The following is a 27,353-nucleotide window of genomic DNA, read 5'->3' as shown; positions in this document are numbered from 1 at the left end:
AGCCTCATTTACCAGCATCTCTGCGTCTCGCAACGTAGAGGTTTCATTTGGCTCCGCAACATCTGCTTTTATTTGAGCCCAGACAAGTTTGATGGCGTTGAAATGGCAATGGTACGGTGTAACACGCGTAACTTTGTGGCCATGGCTCTCTGCTAACGTATCAGTTACATATTGCGTCCTCTGTGGCTGGTATCTTTTCATTAATTATAGCAGTTCCTAGTGCATTTCGTCTGTCCACATGACGGATTGTGTATGACGCACGTGACTCATCTTGTTTTACGCTCTGCGGTTTCACTGTAAGCAACTCACGCAGGAAGCAAGATCCCCATGGCACAGTGTCTCTGCGTTGCGTTAGTACCTTTCTTCCAAACTTTCTCCAGAAACCAGTTCTTTTCTATTTTTTTAAACAATGGAGTGACATGTAGTACTACCAGTGAAGAAATGGTTGTCCGACAGTAACGCCATCTACTTTTTAAGTGTCTGGTACTCGTTCCAGTAATTTCCAAGAATTATTGCCTATCGAACGCGTGGGCTCCTAACGATATTTATCGAACGTGCGACTCGATGTCGACCATACAACTCTGGTGGCGCGAGTTATGGATATTGACTAGAGCAACGACGAAAGACAAAAGTTTATTAAGTTATACTTAATACCAAATGAAAGTACGAGTAGTAACTTCACTTACTTTACTCGTCAGCCACGTCTTATTCGTGCACTATTGCTCGTGTTGTGTAAGCTGCCAGCAGCAATTCTTTTTCCCATAACCTAGGTACATTCTTGCTATGTCACTCAGAGATAGCAGGAGAGTATCAGTAGGGTCAATTTTTCCAGCCAACCTCAAGTTGTAGAAATATAGATTTCAGAAGAAATATAACTTTCCACGCTATATAAACGAGGAATTAGATTACGTCATGTGAAGCTCTCGGCACTCGAAACTGCAACGCTTTCGCTTATTGCTATTCACACCGGAAACGATAAAATATGTCCCACTGGCAACGCACTACACGTTTACCATAATTCGCACCACCACAATCGTATGGTTGACATGGAGTCACAAGTTCGATGTACATCGTTAGGAGCCCACGAGTTCGATAGGCAATCATTGTTGGAAATTGCCCTCGTTCCTTCTGTAGTACGTGCGTATATGCACTGATAGCGCTTTCGTAATTGCCATCTTAGCCGCCCGATACGATCTCTTCCTTGAGCCAGCATACCTTCTCTCCAGAAGTCCTCTTCTCTGCACTACAGGAAGCCATTTTTCATACACATATCAAGAAACTCAGAGAATTAGTGGAATGCGCAAGTACCCACACGAACCTGAACTACTGACTGAAAGCAGGGGTCGCCTAAAACTACGGCAACACTGAGGCGTTACCACAGCAACGTAAACAAAATCTCATGATCTGATTGGCCGTCGTGGACGCGTGAAGCATGTGCTCCAATATCACTTCCGCTGTCACATCACAGCCGTACGAAGTACAGACATTAGAAACATGGAAGAAAAAGAAGTCGTGCATTCTGGTTAACATCTGGTACATGTTAGCAGACGCCAAGGGCAGAGTATACTTGAAAAAAAAAAAAGCAGAGGAGGCCATAGATCCCTTATAAGAGTATTCACACCAGCGTTGCCGCTGGTATCACTGTACGGGGAATGTTGATGTGGAATCGTACACCTAACAAAGCCAGCCAAGAGCGAATAATCGTAGCACCAGCATCCACGACATGTACATCTTCTTCAGCACCTACAGAACCTCACTGGAGTCTTACATTCAGCAAGATAATGCAAAACACTGTGCACCATACTGTGTCGGAGCAGGCTGATCAACGTTCCTCTGACATGAGGTACTTATTAGGCTTCCCGATATCACGTAACTTACGTCCTGCAGGGAATATCTAAAATGCTCTAGAGAACGATATGCGAGCCTTAGACCTCGCTACGAACAATGTTAATAAGTTGTGAGCGGATGTTGAGTCAACGTGGATCAGAGTGGCTCACCAAAGCCTCCATATGTTTTGCGAAGTCAATGCCATAACGAGTAGTCGCATTCATCAACCGCTTCACGCTATTAGACGGTAATTGAAGTTCAGTTACCCATCATTCTAGATAAAGTTGTAGGCCTTGACTTGCAGTTAGAAAATTCAGAATCTGACAGCGGAACGAGAGTCACCAGCATGGAGAACAAAGGCGGCATCGTATGGTCGCCGATCAGCAAAATGAACGCTTTTCACAGGTGTGATCTGCAGTGTCTTGTTAAATGCTGGAATAGGCCACAACTGATCTAGCCATCAAATGGACACTTTTAATCTTGCAGTCCTTTTGTGATTAACCAAGTTATTTAGGTTTCCATCTCCAGCTTTCTTTTGGAGGGATGGGGGTATGCAGTGTCATCCACCTCTTCATCACAGAGTAGCGTCTGTACGCAACATCCTCACTTATTTGTTGTACATATTGTAATCTCTGTCTTCTCGTGCAATTGCTGCCCTCTACAGCTCCGTGTAGCTACACGAACTTCTTCTACGAGGTCTTAAGTCGTATGCTATCATCTTCTTTGGTCTTCTAGCCATTGCTCTCCCTCATATTCCTTTCCTCGCCAATTCTTCGCAAACCTTTTCATTTCTTATGTTAACTGTACTCGTCTTTCTGTAAAGCCACGTATTGAATACTTAGGGTTTCTACTTTTCCCGTTTTCCCACAGTCCATGATTCGCTCTCATGCAGTGCTGTGCTCCGGAAACATGTTCTGCGAAATTTCTATCTCAAATTACGATCTGTGTTTCATGCTAATAGACTTTAATGTGGAATGCTGTCTTTACCTGCGCTAGTCCTTTTTGCCCCCCTTGCTTCTTCCAACACAGCATAATTCCTTCACTTCGCCTATTACGTGGTTCTCTCTATTTTTATGTTAAGCTAGCCGCTTATCTCATTTCTGTCGCTCCTCAGTACGCTCGTCTTCGTTTGTTACATTGTTACTCCATATTGCGTACTCACGAGGAGAACACAGCAGGTGCCATAACACGATTTCCCAGAAACTTATTTCAGTGGAAGAGGGATCATCATAAGCGACGTGTTTCGGCTTATCCGCAGATATTCGACCGTTAGTAAGATAACGACGGTTTTTGAGGTACTTTATGTCAACGGACGCTGTGGCACAGTTGCTAACGTCGTGGCTTCACACTTACGCACCCCGTGTTCGAAATCCAATTATTATTTTTATTTTCATTTATTTACCCATGTTCTCAGAAGATTACTACACGAATGTTTTCACTCTATATTTAAATATTTGCTAATTATATGTCTGGTGAATTAATTAAAATACTATAAATAAGTAGAAAAATTATTTGAAATTGATTTCGGGCCGGCCGATGTGGCCGTGCGGTTCTAGTCGCTACAGTCTTTAACCGCGTGACCGCTACGGTCGCAGGTTCGAATCCTGCCTCGGGCATGGATGTGTGTGATGTCCTTAGGTTAGTTAGGTTTAAGTAGTTCTAAGTTCTAGGGGACTGATGACCACAGATGTTAAGCCCCATAGTGCTCAGAGCCATTTGAACCATTTGAACCATTGATTTCGGTGAAATTCCTGTAGTGTACCTTGATTCATAATCAGCTGCAAGCGCCAGTTTTCGGAAAAGTGATCCGTTATGCATAGTTTGCCACAAAATTATTGCAAACGCTAAAAATCTTCATTAATGTCAACAAAGTTTTTTCCCGAGGCAGATTCACACGAAGGAATATCGTTGTGGTTAACTTCCCTCCGCGCGAAGGTCGTGGTGTTTGGAATTTCTATGTTTAAAATGTTTCTACGATCGGTACCATCCAAGGGAATGCATCAAATCTTCACAAACATAACAATAAAATATAAGAATTAAGAATTGATATGAGAATGAACTAGAAGAATATGGAAATTTAAAAAATTGTAACTCCGGTAAACACCATACACACACATATTTTTCTTTCTTTCTTGAGGCCTTTGTCCCGCTGCACGCGGGGTCGGCCGTGTTACCATCGATTTGGCAGTGTTAGTTGCAGAGGGTGGCTGCATGGCCGTCCTGCTGCCACCTCGAACCCCCCCCCCCCCCCCCCCGAACGGAATTAGTATACCCCAGCTGTTTGTGTCGAGTGTGAACTATGGAATGGTGCGAACGGTTTCAAACATCTGCGAGTCGTGTACCTAAGGTGGAACGTAGGGATCAGCCCAGTATTCACCTAGTGGGATGTGGAAAACCGCCAAAAAACCACATCCAGGCTGGCCGGCATAGTGGTCCTCATCGTTAATCTGCCAGGCGGATTCGATCAGGGGCCGAGCCCAGGAAGCAGCGCATTAGCGCTCTCGGCTAACTTGGCGTGTACCATACACATTTATATGATAAATGTACGACATTTATTGTGAAACCTAGCTGTAATTGCACATTTCATATAAAGCCCTCGCATCCACTAACTTAACAAGAAACATTCGTGTAGTAACCTTCTACGCTCATGGGTAGATAAATTAAAATAAAATAAAATAAAATAAATGAAAACAGTAATCGTGTTTCAGACACGGGACACAGGGGTGAAAACTGCGACGCTAGCCACAGTGCGTCCATTTGGGCTGCGCTTAGCGTGCGCTAAGAGGCATCTAAGGAACGTCGAAAACTTTAACGGTCGTTTTCTCAGGAACGGACGAGTATCTAAGGATAAGCCAAGATACGAGTCCGCTTTTTTTTAGCTCCTCTTTCGCTGAGCGAGGTTTCTGAAAAATCGGAATATGGTCACAAAGGATAGCAATGTCATCATTGAACCTTATGATTGCTATCCTCTCACTGAATTTAATCCCAGTTCTGCAACTATTTTATTTCCTTCGTTGCTTCGACATACTGAAGCGATAGACTGCAACTCTCCATTACGTCCTTTCGAATCAGAGCACTTTGTCTCATTACTCCAGTCTCGTTGTTTTGTGGAGGGTTGTGTATACTACACGTCTTTCTCTATAGCGTGTACCTTTCACATTCAACCATTAAAACTATCGGCACTCAAGATATTCGGCATCATAGTCAACCACATCCACCGTCTCCAACGAAAAATTCGTTGAAGGTAAGGACAAGCCAGGCCCCTTTAACCTTGCCTGGAGGGCTTTGCGAGATTTCCACACTGCGCCACTTAGTCTAATGAGCTTCCATTTTACGTATTTCGAGCCTGAAACATCGGTCGAAGAAGAGTATGCAGCCTATTAGAAGATCAGGCCATTTCATACAAGATAGTCTTTCCTAAACACACGAAAAATGCTGAGACGCCCTTTAATGGTCAAGTCCTCCAGTAGAACTGGAACCCCAAAAATTTACCAGTAATATCAGAACATGATGTTACAGCAACCCTTAAAAGCACGGCAGTCTAGAAAAAAACACTTCAGAACAAGAGTTTGAAATGACAAAGTGACCTGTCAGTAGCAACAGATTTTCTGCACTATCTCTTTTTTGCTTTCGTGAAAGAGCTGTTCACCTCAGTCTTAAATCTTCCCTAGAACAACTTGGAGAGTACTGAAAGGGCTGTGATACAGTTAAAAAATTGACCTAGTTTGTTATCCACAGAGAAATTGAATCCCCACAATGTGAACATTGTGCTCCCAGGTTAATTGTTCTTCATGTTCTAAGTTAAAGTCAGTCTCGCAGTGAGCCGAACGGTTGCGTAAGAACGCCAAATGCTGCCAACTGATCGTTAATCTTAAAGCTGAGGTTGTGAACATTTCCTTACCAATCACATATACATATTTTGGGTGCCCCAGGAATGCTTCAACAAACTTCGACAAACTTCGAAGGGTTGTAGATGGTGTCTTGAGCAACAATTCAAGGATAGGAACCCGCATCTGGAAACGTCATCTAACGTCCCTACAGACCATCGAATTTATAGGCACCGGCGCCTGCTGCTAGGCCACCCCTTTGGCAGTAAACGTTAATTTGTACGCTGACGGACCGTAGATGAATCGTCTCGCAAAGTTGTTTATTATTCAGTGATCTCGACTGATTGTCGTAAGCGTCAGTGTGGAGAAGATAGAGCTAGCTGTTGTGCAGACAGGCCTTGTCTCCTATGAATGCGACGCTCTGTTGCCTTGGTGGATGACAGTTTCGGACTCTAGTTTACATCTGCAGTTGATTTTTCTCCTGAATACTCAAAAACAGTGGAGATTTTAAAGGGTTCCAGGAGAAAAATAAAAACTGCAGAATGAAAACCCTTGTTTGAAACCATTATCCACCGAGGCAACAGATTCTCCAATGGCGATCGTTGCAGTCACTTACGATCACTGAATAACAAACATTATTGCCTACGGTCAGTCAGCGTACATCATCACCCGCCAGGTTAGCCGAGAGCGCTATTGCGCAGCTTCCTGGACTCGGGTAGGTGCGCCGGCCCCGGATCGAAACCGCCCGGCGGCTTAACGACGGAAGCCGGTGTGCCGGCCAGCCTGGATGTGGTTTTTAGGCGGTTTTCCACATCCCACTTGGTGAATATCGGGCTGGTCCCCACGTTCCGCCTGAGTTACACGGCTCGCAGACATTTGCACACATTCGCACTTTTCCATGGATTACACTTGACACAGACAATTGGGGTACACTAATTCCGTCCAGGGGGGTACAGGCAGGCCACCCCTTAAATTAACCTTGCCAATTTCGATTAAACATGTCGACCCTGCGTCATTGTGGCAACAAGGCACAAGCAAAAGAAAGAAAGAAAGAAAGTCAGCGTACATCATCATGTTTGCTGCCGAAGGAATGGCGTAGTGGTAGCCCCCTGTAACTTCTATGCTCTGTAGCGTCGTTGGATCATGTTTTGGACATGGATTCCTCTCCTCGATTTGTTTCTCATGTCGCACAGCTCCCCCCGTCGGAGGTTCGATTCCTCCCTCGGATATGGGTGTATATGTTGTCCTTAGCGTAAGTTATTTTACGTTATATTAAGTAGTACGTAAGCTTAGGGACCGATAACCTCAGCAGTTTGGACCCATTGTCCTTAATACAAATTTCCAATTTTTGTTACTCATGACACCCTCTAAGACCCGTCGAAATTCGTCACAACATTTCTGGAATTCCCTGTATGATTAGAGTGGCAATGTGTCCCAGCAACCGACAAACAAATAAACATTTTCTGTTAGTACTTTTTGTACGCTTGTATTAGACGTGCCTTACATATGATTGTAACACGTGTGTTCCCTGTGTTGCAGCGTCCCGTATTCGATATGAGATCACGAGCGGGAACATAGGTGGATCCTTCGCCGTGAAGAACATGACGGGCGCCATCTACGTGGCTGGCCCGCTGGACTACGAGACGAGGAAGAGGGTGAGTAGTCTGAATTTTGGAAGCCAAGTCGCGCCGCAGTCGTCAAGCGTGCCCGGGCGAACGCCTGCCCGTGCGAAGCGAAGACACTATGGATATACAGGGTGTTTCACTAAATGTGTTTGCCTCTGTAAGCTACGAAGTAATAGGCGACAGAAATATTTGTTGCAGTGGGTCACCATAAGAAACGTTACACTGTCCGTGGAACTATGACCATAGTTTATTGTGTTATTATCCACAGAGTTACAGCAAAAAGATACAGTTTTTTTAAATAGAACAATAGTTGTTTCTATCATGCACTGGAATGAGTAACACCAGCTGTGTATGCCTCAATTTCAATTACATTCCTATCAGTTTTAGTTTGGTAGCTATAACGCTTCAAAGTTTCAGGGGCAGATACCACATGCTGTACATAATACATGGCTTTGTGGTGGGTGATGGATGTTCTGGCGGTGGGAAGTTGATCTAAATGAGATGTTCAAATGTGTGTCCATGTTCCTGAATGCACAATGCAATGCACCTTCTAAATGATCTGCGGACGAGATGTAACATCGCCGGTATCACGGAGCAACATGCGCCCTCGATGTGCCGTTGTAGATCATCTGGGGATGTGGACTCAGTGACATAAACACGATCCTTTAGATATCCCCACAAAAAGAAATCTAATGGTGTTAAATCGGGCGACCTTGTGGGCCATTAATGAGGACTATGGCGCCCCAACCACATTCCTGCAGACCTGTTGTTTAGTTCTTCCACAACAGCACGCGCAGAATGGGCTGAGTGACCATCGTGCTGCATCCACATATGGACTCTCGTGTGTAGACATAGATGTTCAAGGAGACCACCCAAACTGTCGACTATGAACGCGCTATATAACTCACCTGCCAGTGAACCTGGGAAGTAGTGTGGACCAATGATTTCGTCCCCAAGGATTCCACACCACACATTAATAGACCAGCTACATTGACGGTCGACAGGTCGTTCTCACCGAGGATTGTCTCCGGCCCAGTTGTTCACGTTATGGCGATTCACTGCATCATAATTTGTGAACGTGGACTCATCAGAGAACATAACACCTTCTAAAGACTACAGCGTGAAATTACGCATGGCCCATTCACAGAATGTAACTCTCGCACGGAAATCGTTCTCATGCAGCTCTTAGGTCAGTGACAGGCGGTACGGGTGAAACCTGTGGCCGTGTGCTATACGCCACACAGATGTGAGCCTGACACCAGCGACTGCAGCAACGGCTCGTAAGCTGACATCGGGATCGTGGTGTACTGCAGCTAAAACAAACACCTCGGTCTACTCACTTCTTGCAGTTCTTCGTCTGTTCCTGTGGTGCATTACCAAGCTGCCTGGTTCCTGAAGTCGTTGTTCGGCACGTAAGAACGTAATTGCTGCCGGAGCTCTTCGTCTAGAATAACTCACGGAGTACGCCATAGCTGCTTCAGTGGCATCGTGTCGGCACTCGCCGAGCATCAGCAACATCTCAACGTACTCGGTGTTCGTGTATGGCATCTTCATCCGATGTCAGTAACTGTGGTGTATTGAGCCCCGTTTGTTTGTGTGGCTCGAACTGTCGGGTATACGGCCGTGTGCGGCGACAGTCGGTAGCCTAACAGCGCATCGAGGAAGCTTCTCGCTCCGTGAAATCGGTGACATTACAACTCGGCCGCACCACACTTAGAAGGGGCATTGCTTTATGCGCAGCGTGTATGGTATCTGTCCCTGAAACTTTGAAGGGTTGAAGCGCCGAAAGTAAAAGTGATAGAAATGTAATTTAAATTGATGTATACACAGCTGATGTTACTGATTTCAGTGCATGATAGAAACAACTATTGTATCATTAAAAAATTGTATCTTTTTGCTGTAAGTCTTTGGATAATAACACAATAAACTATGTTCATAGGTCCGCAGACAGTGTAACGTTTCGTATGGTGACCTACCGCAATAAATATTTCCGTTGCCTATTACTTCGTAACTTGCAGAGGCAAACACATTTAGTGAAACACACTGTATGTATGTGTAAGTCAGCACAGCGTACTAAGCTCTGATGGCTATCCTGAAAGCTCTCTATTGCTGTGCTATCGTTCTCGGCCATGTGCCGTCACATAGCGGGAAAAGGGGAGAAGACTAAAGCGAATTTGGTGGCAGCAGTCTTGTTTGAGCGTGGGCAACAGGATCGCTCCTATTGGCATGTCTTGAATAACATAATATTTTTGTTTGCTGGACTTTTTAAAGTGTTGCTTCCTATTGGTTTAATTAAATTAGACCGGCTAAAACCTATTCCTTCAGAGTAGCCACTATCGGTTATTTTCTTCATCCTTCTTCGGCAGCTGTGATGCCGAAAGATGCTAATTCCGCGTCAGTAGCCACTGCGTAACTAGAGGTCCATCAGTTGTACAGGATGACTCTGAACTCTACCAATAGATAATCGGATGTTCTACCGTATCGTAGACCCTTAAAACGTACCGAACTAAAATTAACGCCGGCCGGAGTGGCTGAGCGGGTCTAGGCGCTACAGTCTGGAACCGCGCGACTGCTACGGTCGCAGGTTCCAATCCTGCCTCGGGCATGGATGTGTGTGATGTCCTTAGGTTAGTTAGGTTTAAGTAGTTCCAAGTTCTAGGGGACTGATGACCTCAGAAGTTAAGTACCATAGTGCTCAGAGCCATTTGAACCATTCTGAACTAAAATTAACTCTGCCATCATGTCCAATAGAAAGAAACCGGCCGGTCGCTGCTTCGTCCTATGCCCAAAATGCCATCCAACGTTAACAGCCTATGAGATTACCGCACATTCCTACATTACAGTCGCCCCGACTGTACTGCAGGAATGCTTGGAAATCTTGCCGGCTGTTAACGATGGAGTTCCAGCTGGAGCCGATGTTGCTTCTTTTATTAGGTCCTCGGATATCCTCACCATGCCGAGTGGAGCCAGTTGCCCAGAACACAAACCAAAGAGCTGTGAAAAATAGCAAGGACGGAAATAACGGGAATGGACTCGAGTTGAGTAAGTGCGTCAAAGGTAAGACAGGAATTGAGAACGTTATGACAACATATTAAACTGAAAAGGAAACAAGTGGGTCATCTAGCGAAAGAAACTGAGGAGGAACGATCCAACGAAACTATCAGCTCATTTCAGATTGGTAAGATAAGGGTAATAATTGGCAACCAATGCTGAACAATCGCAATAAAGTCGTGAGATGTTCAATTGACTCTTTTATTAGAACATGTTACGCGTTTCTGGATTACACCCATCTTCAGGCATCACGAACTTCAACTCCTTCCTAACCAACCAGGCGTAGAGCCTTGACAATTCAAAGAAAGTGTCCAATAACTTTGTTTGAGTTGTCAAGGCTGTACGCCTGGTTAGTTAGGAAGGAGTTGAAGTTTGTGATGTCTGAAGATGGGTGCAATCTAGAAATGAGTAACATGTTCTAATAAAAGAGTCAATTGAACATCTCATGACTTTATTGCGATTGTACAGCAATGTTTGCCAATTATTAACACAAAAATAATCGCTGGCCTTAGACGGGATTTTATGTCCTGTATGTCATCGGTAAGAAAAGAGTTAAAGGATGATTTAATAGAAGATGTATCGCCGAGAAAATGATTTCCCATTCGCCTCTGCTCCGTTCACAAACTTCTACTGCCACCTCACGTGCCCTCAGCGCCATCAGGCAGCATACAACCTCGTGGTGGGCAGTGGTCGTTATGCTTCGGCTCATCAGTGTATATGTTATACTGTAGGATGTAGCTTTCTGAATCATGAATCTATGTGGATAGAAATAAGAAAGTATTTTACTGTTCAGTCCGTATGCACAGATCTGACACCATTGTGTTACAGGACCGGTGCTAAGACAAGACGTGCTCGGCTACTGTATTTGTGTATTATTCTTAAGACGGTTTTCTGCAGTTTGAAAACTGTGTCCATATTTCGTGCATTCTTTCCCCAGGAAAGAATGTCATAGATAATAAATGAGTGTACAATGAAAGGGCATAAACATGCTAATACCATTCCATTTCCAAGCATCTTTGTGTGTTCACATCACTTCAGCTGAGAATCAATATTGATTCCTAGAAATTTTGTGTCTGTTGCACGGTTTATAGAGATGCCATCTACATGTAATTTAACAATGTCACTTTCCCTCTTCAAACCGAAATTCATGGGATTACTTTTCTTTGCGTTTATTGTCAGTTTATTGCTTATTGCCCAATTGTAATCTACTCTGAGGGTTTCATTTGCTTTCTCTGCAAGTAGTTCTCTTATTATCTCTGTGACTACTACATTGCTGTCATTAGCTAAGATAATTTTTTCCCTGTGACTAACACTATGAGAAAGTCATTGATGTGTGTCAGGAACTGTGTTGGTCCTAATATGGTACCCTGAGAAAATCCTGTTTAACTGTGTATTGGCTCAGATTAGTATTTTACTGAAAGTTTAGACTTATTTGAGATATGTGTTATCTCTACTGTGGTAGACAGGATCGGAACCGCTCATAAGATACTCGTCTTACTCCTAATGCTCCTGGCTTATTTACTTGAATCATATGTTAACAGTACCAAAAGCCTTACAATGATCTAGAAATATGCCCGTGACTCACTCACCTTTGTCAAGAGTGCAAAACACCACTTTTGTGTATTCTACTGTGGCTGATTACGAACTTCTACCACTTCGGAAATCAGACTGTGATTCACTTAGAAGGTTGTATTTATTCTAGTGATCAATTAATCTGTCTTTCATACTTCATTCTATTATGGACCGATAATTTTATTTATCTTCTGCATTACCTTTCTTTCGTAGAGGCTCGTCTCTTGCCTGTTTTAAATACTGTGGAAATTTCCCTGATGCGAAGGATTCGTTTATTATGTTTATTAAAGGGTACAGTTTTACTGACTTTATGATTGCGGTTGATATTAACATCATTGTACTTAGTGAATAATTATTTACAGGTTGTAAACTGCATGTCGTATATTTTTTCAAAGTTTAATGGCAAAAAACCGGCTTGCACCCATCCATGAAAATTTCATTAGTCATCTTTCTAAGAGTATACTTGTATTGCTATTTATTGCAATGTATCTGTCACCGGCGTACAGAACAAACTTGACATCTGGTAATGTCACAGATGAAAGGCCATTTATGTACACATGAAAAAAGTGAGGATCCTGAGTTTCAGCCTTTTGGGAATCCACATGTAATTATTTTCTAGCTGGATGATGCTTCATGGATACATGCCTCTTTTCAAATTATACCCTTTGCATTCTGTCAGACATATAGGATTTGAACATTTCGCGGAAGATTCGGATAGACTGCAATATTGTAATTTACTTAAAGGGATATTGTGATTTACATTGTAAAATGCCTTTGACAGGTCGCAGAATATACCAGTATCCTGTAATTTATTTCTGTTGAATTAAGTGCATTCTCACTGTAGATGTAGACGGCCCTCTGAATATTAGAGTTCGTAGCGTTGTTTCGTAGTTCAGTAAAAACAACAGATACACATAACAGAGACTTCAGTCATCAGTAACATATTCTCCCTCACTATTTACAACAGTCCGCCAACGTTGGTGTATCTCTTCGATTCCGCGGCTGCCGAAATAACGTTGTTTTGAGGGGAAGACTCGTCGAGCCATGTTTAAAGCGCATTTTCAAACGAAAACGAAGTTCCTTGAACGTTGTTCGACAGAGAGATGGGAATCTGAGGGCGCAAAATCAGGTGAATAACGTGGGTGCGGAATGACTCCTGTATAGTGTTAGCGTGTAGTACAGTCACTTAACGCAATCTTGCTGGTCGTTGTTCTTGGATTGTGTCTGCAAAACGTCTCAGATGTTGACAATAAATGTCAGCAGTGATGGATACACCTCGTAGAAGCAATTCGTAGCACACCACAGCCCCGCTGTTCCAGATGCATAACATAATCTTTTGTCGATCTCCGCAGGTTCTTTGTACGGCGAATTGCTGCTTTGTTTGGGCTCAACTATTCCTTCCTTTTCCTTATGTTAGCATAAAAACACCATTTCTCCTCACCAGTGACGATCCAGAATAGGGTCGGTGTTATTCACGAGCCAAGTGATAGAAGCAAGCAGTGAGATGCGCGTATGCCCACCCGCTGATTTTTGTGATTTTGGCTTAGATCATGCAGTACCGAACACCCGATTTTTCAACCTTCCCCACTGCATGCAAATGTTGCACTATGAAGGAATGATCACATTTTATCACTTTTGCTAGTTCTCGAGTATACTGACGTACACTAAACGATCTTGATCAAATCCCAAAAGTCTTCCTGAACATGGAGAGTCACTAACGTTAAAACGATGCTCCTTAAAACGATAAAACCATTTTCTTACCGTGCTCTTCCAATGGCTTTATCTCCATATAGGGTGGAAATGTTTCTCGCTGCCTCTGCTGCTGTCACCCTCTACTGAACTCAAACAGAAGAATATGCCGGAAATGTTCCGGTTTCTCCACTTGGCACACCACACCATTTTCTAGCGTACACAGTCCATTTACTATCTCCAAATAATTAAACGACAATATGTGAACTCAATAACAATAAGACTTCAGAATCCATAAATAAAACCATATCGATCGGAATAACAAGATAAAAAAAAAGCTCTACGAACTTACACACCGACCTAATATTTACAATGACTGATTTGAGATACTGCATAACAGCATTACTCAGCGTGAAACTCCATCTTTACAGTAACAGTTGTAAAATGTTTGTTAAGAAGTTTTGTAACACCGCAATGTAGAAGATGACGACCCGATAGTGCAAACGTAATTTCCGGCTTAGCCTGTCTAGCAATGTTCAGAAACAGAATCTCGTATCTACTGGAGTGCACAAGAAGAATCACCATCGTAGAGCGTGGCGAAATATTTGATGATACACTACTGGCCATTAAAACTGTTACACGACGAACATGACGTGCTACAGACAGGAAGAAGATGCCGTGATCTGCAAATGATTAGCTTTTCAGAGCATTCACACAAGGTTGGCGCCGGTGGCGACACCTACAACGTGCTGACATAAGGAAAGTTTCCAATCGATTTTTCATGCACAAACAGCAATTGACCGGCGTTGCCTGGTGAAACATTGTTGTGATGCCTCGTGTAAGGAGGAGAAATGCGTACCATCACGTTTCCGGCTTTAATAAAGGTCGGATTTTAGCCTATCGCGATTGCGGTTTATCGTATCGCGACATTGCTGCTCGCGTTGGTCGAGATCCAATGACTGTTAGCAGAATATGGAATCGGTGGGTTCAGGAACGTAATGCGGACCGCCCTGCTGGATCCCAACGGCTTCGTATCACTAGCAGTCGAGATGACAGGCATCTTATCCGCTTGGCTGTAATGGATCGTGCAGCCACGTCTCGATCCCTGAGTCAACACATGGGGACGTTTGCAAGACAACAACCATGTGCACGAACAGTTCGGCGACGTTTGCAGCAGCATGGACTATCAGATCGCACACCATGGCGGCGGTTACCTTGACGCTGCATCACAGACAGGAGTGCCTGCGATGGTGTACTCAACGACGAACCTGGGTGCACGAATGGAAAGACGTTTTTTGTTCGGATGAATCCAGGTTCTGTTTACAGCATCAGGATGGTCACATCCGTTTTTGGCGACATCGCGATGAGCGCACATTGGAACCGTGTATTCGTCATCGCCATACCGGCGTATCACCGGGCGTGATGGTATGGGGTGCCATTGGTTACACGTCTCGTGAACCTCTTGTTCGCATTGACGGTACTTTGAACAGTGCTCGTTACATTTCAGATGTGTTACGACCCGTGTCTCTACCCTTTATTCGATCCCTGCGAGACCCTACATTTCAGCAGGACAATGCACGACCGCATGTTGCAGGTCCTGTACGGGCCTTTCTGGATACAGAAAATGTTCGACTGCTGCCCTGGCCAGCACATTCTCCAGATCTCTCACCAATTGAAAACGTCTGGTCAATGGTGGCCGAGCAACTGGCTCGTCACAATACGCCAGTCACTACTCTTGATGAACTGTGGTATCGTGTTGAAGCTGCATGGGTAGCTGTACCTGTACACACCATCCAACCTCTTTTCGACTCAATGCCCAGGCGTATCAAGGCCGTTATTACGGGCAGAGGTAGTTGTTCTGGGTACTGATTTCTCAGTATCCATGTACACAAATTGCGTGAAAATGTAATCACATGTCAGTTCTAGTATTTTTGTCCGATGAATACCCGTTCATCATCTGCATTTCTTCTTGGTGTAGCAATTTTAATGGCCAGTTGTGTAGAAGAAAGGCACCACTCGTGCGGTAGGCCAGCCAGCAGCCGCCCCTGTTGTTTCCGACGCGCCCTCCCTCCGCCACGTAAGCCAGTTCTAGCAGCCTAGCCCTCCCAGCAGCGACGACTTGCCGCGGTCGACGCTTGCTTCCCGCTATCTGTGCCGCCGAGGCGCCAGCGCCCTTAACAGGTCTCGGCGGGCTATCAGCACGCACCGCCACACACCTCGCAGGGGACCGCTTGCCGCCGTAATGCTCCGACAGCGACGTCGTAACGGAGAGCCACCCGCGGTCCATCTGACACGGACTTGTATTTTCGCATTTTGTGCGCTGAGCTGCTTGTGCCTGTAAATTCAGAATTTAAATGCAGATCTGTTAGTTGACGATGTACCGTGAGGCGCGCTCTTGGGGACTCGCTGTGGAGGTCTTCCAAGGCATCACTGCTTTATCGATGAAACGACGCAGGCTCTAAAATACTGAAACACCTACTCCTGATATTTATAGCTCACTATCTCAAAGCAAGAAACACTCTAGGTAATAGTGAAGTTACTATAGGTTTTTATCACATTATGCAGCTGAATTCGCCTCCTTTACGTTGAGGCAACAAACGTCATGTGATACCATTATGCAAATATTCAGATGGCGGTAGTATCGGGTACGCAAGGTATACAGGGTGGTCCATAGATCGTGACCGGGCCAAATATCTCACGAAATAACGATCAAACGAAAAAACTACAAAGAACGAAACTTGTCTAGCTTGAAGGGGGAAACCAGATGGCGCTATGGTTGGGCCGCTAGATGGCGCTGTCATAGGTCAAACGGATATCAACTGCGTTTTCTTAAATAAGAACCCCCATTTTTTATTACTTATTCGTGTTATACGTAAGGAAAAATGAATGTCTTAGTTGGACCACTTTTTTCGCTTTGTGATACATGACGCTGTATTAGTCATAAACATATGGCTCACAATTTTAGACGAACAGTTGGTAACAGGTAGGTTTTTTAAATTAAAATACAGAACATTTTATTTCGGTTGTTACAATGTGATACATGTACCTTTGAGAACGTAACATTTCTGAGAACGCATGCTGTTACAGCGTGATTACCTGTAAATGCCACATTAATGCAATAAATGCTCAAAATGATGTCCGTCAACTTCACTGCATTTGGCAATACGTGTAACGACATTCCTCTCAACAGCCTTCCGTAATGTTAGCGCATGCACTGACAATGCGCTGACGCATGTTGTCAGGCGTTGTCGGTGGATCACGAGAGCAAATATCCTTCATCTTTCGCCACAGAAAGAAATTCGGGGACGTCAGATCCGGTGAATGTGCGGGACATAGCATGGTGCTTCGACGACCAATCCACCTGTCATGAAACATGCTATTCGATACCGCTTCAACCGCACGAGAGCTATGTGCCGGACACCCATCATGATGGAAGTTCATCGCCATTCTGTCATGCAGTAAGACATCTCGTAGCAACATCGCTACAACATTACGTAGGAAACCAGCATACATTGTACCATTTAGATTGCTATCGATAATATGAGGGCCAATTATCCTTCCTCCCCTAATGCCGAACCATACATTAACCTGCCAAGGTCGCTGATGTTCCACTTGTCGCAGCCATCGTGGATTTTCCGTTGCCCAACAGTGCATATTATGCCGGTTTACGTTACCGCTGTTGGTGAATGACGCTTCGTCACTAAATAGAACGCGTGCAAAAAATCTGTCATCGTCCCATAATTTCTCTTGTGCCCAGTGGTAGAGCTGTACACGACGTTCAAACTCGTAGCCATGCAATTGCTGGTGCATAGAAATCTGGTACGGGTGCAATCGACGTTGATATAGCATTCTCATCACCGACGTTTTTGAGATTCCCGATTCTCGCGCAATTTGTCTGCTACTGATATGCGGATTAGCCGCGACAGCAGCTACAATACCTACTTGGGCATCATCATTTGTTGCAGGTTGTGGTTGACATTTCACATGTGGCTGAACACTTCCTGTTTCCTTAAATAACGTAACTATCCGGCGAACGGTCCGGACACTTGGATGATGTCGTCCAATATACCGAGCAGCATACATAGCTCACTCCCGTTGCGCATTTTGAGCGCAATAGCCATACATCAACACGATATCGACCTTTTCCGCAATTCGTAAACGGTCCATTTTAAGACGGGTAATGTATCATGACGCAAACACCGTCCGCACTGGCGGAATGTTACGTGATACCACGTTTGTGACTATTACAGCGCCATCTATCACAAAGCGAAAAAAGTGGTCCAACTAAAACATTCATATTTCTTTACGTACTACACGAATATATAGTAAACAATGGGGGTTCCTATTTAAGAAACCGCTGTTGATATCTGTTTGAGCTACGGCAGCGCCTCTAGCTGCCCAGCCATAGCGCCATCATGTTTCCCCCTTCAAGCTAGACGAGTTTCGTTCCTTGTAGTTTTTTCGTTTGATGCTTATTTCGTGAGATATTTGGCCCGGTCACTGTCGATGGACCACCCTGTAGAACTGCAGGCCATTGGCGGAGCTATCATTAGTACTCAGGTGACTCATGTGAAAAGGTTTCCGATATGATATGGCCGCATGACGGATATTAACAGACTCTGAACGCCGGGTGGTTGTTAAAGCTGGACGCTTGGGACATTCCATTTCGGAAATTGTTAGGGAATTCAATATTCCGCGATCCAAAGTTCTAAGAGTGTGCCGAAGAACACCACATTCAGGCATTACCTCTCACCAAGGACAACGCAGAGGCCGATAACCTTCTCTTAACGACCGAGAGCAGCGGCGTTTGCATCGATCTATCACTGCTAACAGACAAAGAACACTGCGTGAAGTAACTGCAGAAATCAATGTGGGACGTACGACGAAGGTATCCGTTACGACAGTGCGAAGAAATTTGGCGATAATGGGTGATGGCAGCAGACGACCGCCGCGAGTGCCTTCACTAACACCACGACATCGTCTGCAGCGCCTCCCCTGGGCTCATGACCCTATCGGCTGGATCCTAGACGACTGGAAAACCGTGGCCTGGTCAAGTGAGTCCCGATTTCAGTTGTTAAGAGCTGATGGTAAGGTTGAGTGTGGCGCAGACTCTACAAAGCTATGGACCCAAGTTGCCAACAAGGCACTGTCTAAGCTGATGGTGGCTCCATAGTGGTGTGGGCTGTATTTCCATGAAATAGACTGGTCCGTCTGATCCAAATGAACCGATAATTGACTGGAAATGGCTACGTTCGTGTCCTTGGAGACCGTTTCCAGCCATTCAAGGACTTCATGTTTCCAAACAACCATGAAACTTTTTATAGATGACAATGCGCTATGTCACTGGACCACAGTTGTTCGCGATTGGTCGGAAGACCGTTCTGGACAGTTCTGGCGAATAATTTGGCCATCCGCATCGCTCGACATGAATCCCATCGGACATTTTTGGGACATAATCGAGACATCAGTTCGTGCAAAAAATCCTGCAATGGCTACATTTTCCCAATAATGTACGGATATTGAGGCAGCATAGCTCAATTTTTCTGCAGAGGACTTCCAACGCCGTGTCCATCCCAAGTGTAACTGCTGCACTAAGACGGGAAAAAGGATATTAGAAGGTGTCCTATGACTTTGTCATCTCAGTGTGTATAGTATCTTCATCAAGACAACAAAGAAGCCGAGGTGGGTTAAGAAACACATCTCACTCCCATGAAATAAAACTCAATAAGGTGCACAAAACTGTACATATGTGTGCATCAGTGCTTATACACGACATATTCACGATGATAATGTGGTAACACGCCATTTTGCCGGAAAAAATTCTGTCCCCGTATCATGTTGTGATTGAGGCATTACATAACGTTCAAGCATTTTCGAGTACTATATGCCAATTTCAGTTGACTCGGAAAAAAAGAAAAGATCGTAAATCTTATTTCTGTTTACAGCACAAAAAACATTTACCTTAGGCGAGTCCTGCATATGCTCGATTACATGACGTGGTTTCTGCTCACCCCATATCCGAACATTATGGCGATTCACTTTACCGCAGATATGGAAGGAGACTTTGTCACTGAGCACAGCTTTTTTTTTAAGAAAATCATCTTCAGCCTGCATTTTACTAAACATTTCAACACAAGACTTAGCTCGCTTTTCTTTGTCACTGCCTCTTAAGGCTTGCAATAATTCCAGTTTGTAGAAAGACAGGCGTTTCCGCAAACCCTTCCGTAATGTAACACTGTGCATATTCAATTCTAAGCTGCCGCATCTCGTTGATTCACCCTAACTACGAATGTAAAATTGCCGAACTTGTTCATTGCCGTGTCGGAGACTACTGGCCGACCTCGACCTGGCATCCTACGTGATATACAACCATTTTCGGTGAATTAATTGTACCAATTAATAACAGTTTGTCTTTGAGGTGGTGGCTTGAGATATTTAGTCCTGAACTGTGTCTTAACCGTAGTACCGGATTTAGATTCATGAAACCATAAACAACACTGTGCTTGCTGTGCACTGTTCTACGACTGCATGATGTCTGTTGGAATAGCTCATTCGCATATGCGATCTAGCGGGAGCATCGAGAAGTAACAGTGTCAGCAGGGAATAAAACTTGAAGATCTACTGTATTGAGTCCTACGTTAAACATTTCTGGGACTCATTTACCCTTTTTGCAATTAAAGGTTACTTTTGTATAACTAATTTATAAAAACCCTGTACATTGGTGACCAACTGTACTAGGCACACCCATCTAGTAGCGTGTAGCATCCCTTGTGGTCTTAAAAAAGGGGGCGACGCGTTGTGGCATGCACTGCACGAGACACTGATAACGATGGGGAGCTCTGCTGATATGAGGCTGTTCAACTCCGCATATGGATCGGTTGGAGTTGGGTCTAAGTCACACACATGTTGCTCGATGTCATGCCAAATTTTCTCAATACTGCGGCCATGAGCCCTCGTGTGGAGCGTTCCTGAAACCATTCTGCACCAATTTCGGAACCTGAGGGACTGCATTGACTTGGACCCGCCAGGGTAGCCGAGAGCGCTAACGCGCTGCTTCCTGGACTCGGGTAGGCGCGCTGGCCCCGCATCGAATCCGCCCGGCGGATTAACGACGAGAGCCCGCGTGCCAGCCAGCCTGGATGTGATTTTTAGGTGGTTTTCCACATACCGCTAGGTGAATACCGGGCTGGTCCCCACGTTCCACCTCAGTTACACGACTCGCAGACATCTGAACACGCTCGCACTATTCCATTAATTACACTCGACGCAGACAGTAGGGGTACACTAATTCTGTCCCAGGGGGTACGGGGTGGTGGCAGGAAGGGCATCCGGCCACCCCTTTCCACTAACCTTGCCAAATCCGTTCCTAACAATGCCGACCCTGCGTCAGCGCGGGACATGGCACCAGTGACTTGCTGAAGTTCCAAGTTGCCTGTGGATATTGCTAAGCATATAAACTAATATACAGGCAATATGTTCCTGTATTGTTCGCTGTTGAGGTCGATGACAGAGGTATCAGGAGTTGCTTTCCATTCCTTGTGAACAACCTGCACACGAGAATACCAGCACATAGTGCCTGAACACAGGCCTGTCGTCAGCGGCATATAACGTCCCGTTCGATTTTCTGCGTACTTGAACTCTGACACCTGTGTGTGTACCAAAATGTGGCGCGATACGCCAGTTCAGGTGGCCTCCTTTCATGCTTCGAGCATTCACTGCTGGTGTGCCTGCACCCTTGTGCCTTTGTTCCCTTTGACGTGTAGTGAACAGAGGTACGAGTACGGTCAGAGGCCTATGTACCGCATAGTGATGCAACCTTTCGAAATAGTATGACTGCTCGCCTGCTGTTTTGAACGACCAACATTGAACTGGCAAGTGATTTTCTGAACTGTGGCCCGTCTATCCGTATTTATAATCGGCACCAATCGTTGGCGACCACTCTCGTCGACAAGTTGTTGTTCACGGCAATTGGCTCCGCCAACAGTGATTTTGCCAGAAGTGAGCACTATACAGGGTGTTCGAAAAAGAACTCCCTAGTTTTAAGTAGAAATTTAAGGAGAAATTGAGGAAAAATTACACCGATGAGTACGTATCATGAAAGAAAATTCCTTCAAGTTTTGTTTAATGTTAGTAAACTTCAACGTGCGATCCATTTGTTGCCCTGCACACCTCGAGACGATATTCCATTTCCCGCCATGTATTCACCAACAATTCAGGTGTAACTGTCCCAACCGCCACGACAATTCTTTCAAGTACATTATTGATACCTCTGACCTTATCACTGTACACAACATTTTTTATGTGGCCCCAAAAGGAAAAGTCCAATGGGATTAAGTCTGGGCTTCACGGTTGCCAAGGTATTGGGCCAGCCCTGCCTATCCACCTTCCGGGAAAGCGAGTATCAAGTGCCAAAAGCACATGGTTACTGTAATGAGGTGGCGTGCCATCTTGTTAGAAAAACACAAGTCCCTTTTCCGCTTCAGTATCGTCCATTTGGGGAAAGACGTACGCTGTCAACATGTCACAGTAAACGTTCCTGTTTATCGTTTTTTCTACAAAAATGAAAGGACCAGTCACACGACCTTCCATCAAACCCACAGACATTAACTTTACGAGAGTCACGTTGATGCTGAATAACCTCATGTGGCTGCTCTGCCCTCCAAATTCTGCAGTTATGACGAATAACACACTGCACTTTCTGTTGCGGAGTACACATTGTTGCTGAGTTGCTCTGCACTGCGCTGCATGCACACCTGGACTGAACTGAGGGAACAGAAGAAAAATAAAGCACTGGTGCCGTCTCAAGGTCAAGCAGACCTGCCAACTGCAGGGGAGCCAAACTGGTAGAGTAGATGGATCAAACACCACAAACCAGAATAGTGTGTGTCACTTTGTACAGATTCTTGGACACATTAAAACTAGGGAGTTCTATGTCAAACACACTGTACAGGGTGAGCATTAATAAGGTCAGTAAACCACAGGGACGATTTCCTGAATGGAAATGAAGGAAAGATGGTTCAGTGAACATGTGTTCGGGAATGGATGGTCTGAGTGCAACGGCAACAGATCGTTCCGGAACGCAGTACAGAGCTGCATCGCATCCACATCACAGCAAATACTCAAAGAGGTCTCCATGGGACGCAATGCACGCGTTCACACGTCACAAAATGGAGTGCAGCGCTCTTTCAAACTTTCTGGCCTCTCTCCAAATAGAGTCACAGGCGTCGTGAAGACGCTGTTGAAGGGTCTGTTCTTCAGGAACAGGTTTAGCATTCACAACGCTTTTCATATGCTCCGAGAGGTAAACATCCAGGGGGTTTAAGTCCGGAGATTAGCAGATCATGCTACAGGCCCTCCCCGTCCTATTCAACGTCTGGAGAAGATGCTTTGGATGTGTCGGCGAACTGTAATGCGGAAGTGGGGTAGTGCTCTGTGATGCAGAAACCTCATAACCTATCTTCTTGCCAAAGGCACATTCTCAAGTAGCCCAGGCAGAGTATTCCGCAGGAAAACCAGGTACGTTCCTCTGTCGAGGCGTTGTTGAATAATAACCAGTCCAAGTATGTGGTCGCCGAGAATCCTTGAGCACACATTGATGATGAACTGATGCTGACGAGACGTCTCAACCATTCCCCTAAGGAATGTCTGTAGCGCACAGATGGCGATAAAGCAGATTGAAGATGCGAGTTCTGGTAAACGCTGCTTTGTTGGTAAAGACGATCGACGCCAGAAATTCAATAGTTGTGGTGGTCTGGTGCAAACACCATCGACAAAATCTTTCCCGTAGAGAGAAATCCGCTGCTGATAATCCTTGCACTCGTTGCAGGTGATAGGGATAGTAGCGGTTATCACCAAGGATACACGTAATCGCTCTTTGGCTTACACCATGTTGGCGGGCCACTTGCCTGAAGCTTGTACTAGAGGTCGTCCCAGTACCTTGTAGAAAACGGTCCACCACATCTGGCGTACGCATAGTCCGCAGCCTTCCTGCACGTTCGTCTGTACGAAAGGACCCATGATCAAATGGTTCAAATGGCTCTGAGCACTATGGGACTTAACATCTGAGGTCATCAGTCCCCTAGACTCAGAACTACTTAAACCTAACTAACCTAAGGGCATCACACACATCTATGCCCGAGGCAAGATTCGAACCTGCGACCGTAGCAGCATCGCGGTTCCGCACTGAAGTGCCTAGAACCGCTCGGCCACAACGGCCGGCAACCCATGATCACACAAAAGTCCAAAATAGGGTTAAAATGCTGTGTGATGTGGTTGGTGTCTGTGAGGGGACTTCCTTTGGTAAAGCTATGCCGACTCTCGACCGTTTCTATTTGCTTGGCCGTACACAAACACCATTTCGGCATGTTCCTGACATGACTACCGGATATTTCTGCTGCCTAATATACGCTGCGTCAACCACACCGCCTGCTACAAACAAGCAAGACACGGCAATTCTTCAAAGGATCTTTCATTCATAAGCGCCATCTACCGTGGCAACGATTCATTGTCGGACATTTCATATAACCTTTTTTCCTTCATTTCCTGCCGAAAATCCGTTCCTGCAGTTTGTCGATTTTATTAGTGTACACCCCATAAATTAGTGCATTCCTCATGGAAATGGAGTGTTCCATGTGTCGGGTACTGAGGATCTCGTCGGGATCAGATGCGCTGACATCGCGCGTCTTGCCCTTCCTGCACTCGATCTCAAGATCGAAGTCTAGTGCTAATTCCGAGGCAAGTGACAGGCTGAATTGTTTCATTCTGTGATGACAGGATGTCACTCCCTCCAGCATTGCAGCTTTCTCTGATTTAATGACCAAGAGAGATGGCGCAGTGGTGGTTTCCGCACTGAACTCGCATTCGGGAGGACGAGGGTTCAAATCCGCGACTGAGTATCCAGATTTAGATTTTCCAAGATATTGCTAATTCGGTGAAGGAAAATACCAGGATAGTTCCATCGAAAGTGCACGGTCGATTTCCTTCCCCGTCCTTAACCAATACGAACTTTTGCTCCTTCTCTGATGAGCCCATTGTCGTTGGAACGTCAAACCCTAATCCTCCCTTTTTTATAGTGTAGTTATTCGTGAATATACGAGGTTCACTCCAAAAGAAATGTACACTATTTTTTTAAAATCATCTTTTATTCTACATGTTTGAAAGTTTTACAGTGTGTAGATACATCCTTTAGGAACAATATTTTCATTTCTCCACACAATTTCCATACCTCTCAACTGCCTTACGCCATCTTGGAACCAGCGCCTGTATACCCGCACGGTAAAATTCTGGGCCAACCTGTTGGAGCCACTGTTTGGCAGCGTGCACAAGGGAGTCATCATCTTCAAACCTTGTTTCACGAAGAAAGTCTTTCAACTTCCCAAAGAGATGATCGTCACATGGAGCCAGGTCAGGACTGTAAGGCGGGTATTTCAGTGTTGTTCATCCGAGTTTTGTGATCGCTTCCATGGTTTCTTGACTGACGCGTGGCTGTGCATTTTCGTGCAACAGCAAAACATCCTGCTTTTGCCGATGTGGTCGAACACGTCTCAGTCGAGCTTGAAGTTTCTTCAGTGTCGTCATATATGCATCAGAATTTATGGTGGTTCCGCTTGGCGTAATGTCCACAAGCAAGAGTCCTTCGGAATGGATAAACACCGTAGCCATAACTTTTCCAGCAGAAGGTGTTGTTTCGAATTTTTTTTTCTTGGGTGAATTTGCATGATGCCACTCCATTGATTGCCTCTTTGTCTCTGGTGAAAAATGATGGAGCCATGTTTCATCACCTGTCACAGTTCTTCCAAGAAATTCATCTCCACCATGCTCGTACTGTTCCAAAAGTTCAGTGCATACCGTTTCTCTTGTTTCTTTGTGAGCCACTGTCAACATCCTGGGAACTCACCTGGCACAAACCTTTTTTAACGCCAACACTTTCAGTGTTCTGCAAACACTCCCTACCCCTATCCCAGCGTAGCGTGACAAATCATTCACTGTGATGCTTCTGTCAACAGTCACCAATTCGTTAACTCTCTGCACATTGTCTGGAGTGTGTGCAGTACGAGGCCTGCCGCTGTGAGGACAATCCTCAATATTGCCGTGCCCGCTTTCATCACGTAACCTGCTTGCCCACCGACTAACTGTGCTGCGATCGTCAGCAGCATCTCCATACACCTTTTTCAACCTCTTGTGGATGTGTCCCACTGTCTCGTTTTCACAGCACAGGAATTCTATGACAGCACATTGCTTCTGACGAACGTCAAGTGTAGCAGCCCTCTTGAAGTCATACTGTGACGGCGCCACTCACGGGAACAGGTTGAACTAAGTTTGAAAACAAGCAGAAAGGATATATCTACACACTGTAAAACTTTTACACATGCAGAATGAAAATTGTATTTATACAAAAATAGTGTGCATTTCTTTTGGAGTGATCCTCATAGATTATGGAATCATCTTTACTTGTTACCAAGGTCTTCCGCCCATTTAGTGCTTTACCTGCTGGTAAATAACCCACATTGGCGTCAGTGCACTGTAAGTGTATGGTATGGTACAGTGAGCGATCATCTATGAGTACCATATGTTATAGACGAATCACTGAATGCCAACATATATCTATATTTCCTAACACGGGGTGTTCGACCAAAGTTCGATAACATTCCATTACAAGCAAAGAGGAGCATGTGGCATCGGCAGGCCTATATTGCTGCAAGCGGCCATCATTTTAAATATATATAGGAAAGAATCACTTACAGTTGCGGTTGATACAGATACCGTGCTGGCGATGAATCCGGTGGGTCGGGCAGTGCTCCAGTAGTAAAATAGTGATATCTCATTGCGCTTTATCCTTTCAACAGACACCACTCATACCAATCGTCTCAACTTTCCGTTTCATAAAAAATGGCATTATTTTATTTTAGACAAGTGCACGCGCTGCTGTGAGACATATTTTCCTTCATTGATGGAATTTCGTTGTAGGGTATCTTTTTGAATCGTTGCGTGTAGTTAAATCTGTGAGAACAGCAAATCAACTAGACCCTCACTTCTGAGTAAAAGAACACCAGAGGTTGTAATCGGGCGACTGAACATATGCGGAAGAATGACGGAGGTAGCCCATCAACTTAGAGGAATCATCGAAGGAAACGTGATGTCCTAATGAAAAACTGTAGTGTTAATACAGATATCACAGTTTCCTGCGAGTGACTTATTTATTATACCACCACGCGTTTGTGGTTCACACCAACATCTTTCAGGTGGGAAATCACTAATACTAGGAATTTAACTGCGTAACTCTCCACCTGAAAATGATGATGTGAACCGTCGAAACGCGTTGTGGTATAATAAATGGCTTGCAGAAACTTTATTTGTCTTTAATTATCAGTCGCAGTTCTTAAGGTGCCGGCTTTTATGGACGAAATAATTAACTGTACCGTAAGTACCTAAGAACATCTCTGGCGCCATTCATAGCATATTTCGCTTTAGGCTTGTAAGGGAAAGTCAAGAAACATTAGTGTGCGGACGGATGCATTTAGACAGATGTCCAAACCAAGTTCTTTGAAACCGGCATACTAATCGCAGAAGCTTATGCTTGGCAGCGCTGTTACGTTACTAACTATTATCACGTGGTATTAGAACAAAATATCAAAACAATCCAAATGAGCTTGACCTTTTATCGGATCATTATACTGCCGTGGCAGCCCAGTTAACCATTTGGCCTTTTTAATTTACGTTTTACACAAATTTTCACTTATATTTAGCGTGATACTGTAACTCA

General features: G+C 44.8%; 1 protein-coding gene across 1 annotated transcript in view; it reads left to right on the top strand.

Moving 5' to 3' along the window:
* The window catches only part of LOC124616287 (neural-cadherin-like), a 476,208-nt gene that overhangs the window by 93,487 nt on the left and 355,368 nt on the right, over window positions 1–27,353 (top strand). Inside the window, exon 3 of the mRNA XM_047144590.1 lies at window positions 7,194–7,309. Within this exon, the coding sequence (XP_047000546.1) occupies window positions 7,194–7,309 (116 nt within the window). The remainder of the gene's footprint in view (window positions 1–7,193; window positions 7,310–27,353) is intronic.

The sequence above is a fragment of the Schistocerca americana genome, chromosome 5 (assembly GCF_021461395.2).
Source record: "Schistocerca americana isolate TAMUIC-IGC-003095 chromosome 5, iqSchAmer2.1, whole genome shotgun sequence".
Classification (NCBI taxonomy): domain Eukaryota; kingdom Metazoa; phylum Arthropoda; class Insecta; order Orthoptera; family Acrididae; genus Schistocerca; species Schistocerca americana.
Note: the sequence above shows the minus strand (reverse complement) of the source record. Positions and strands in the feature narration are given on the sequence as shown.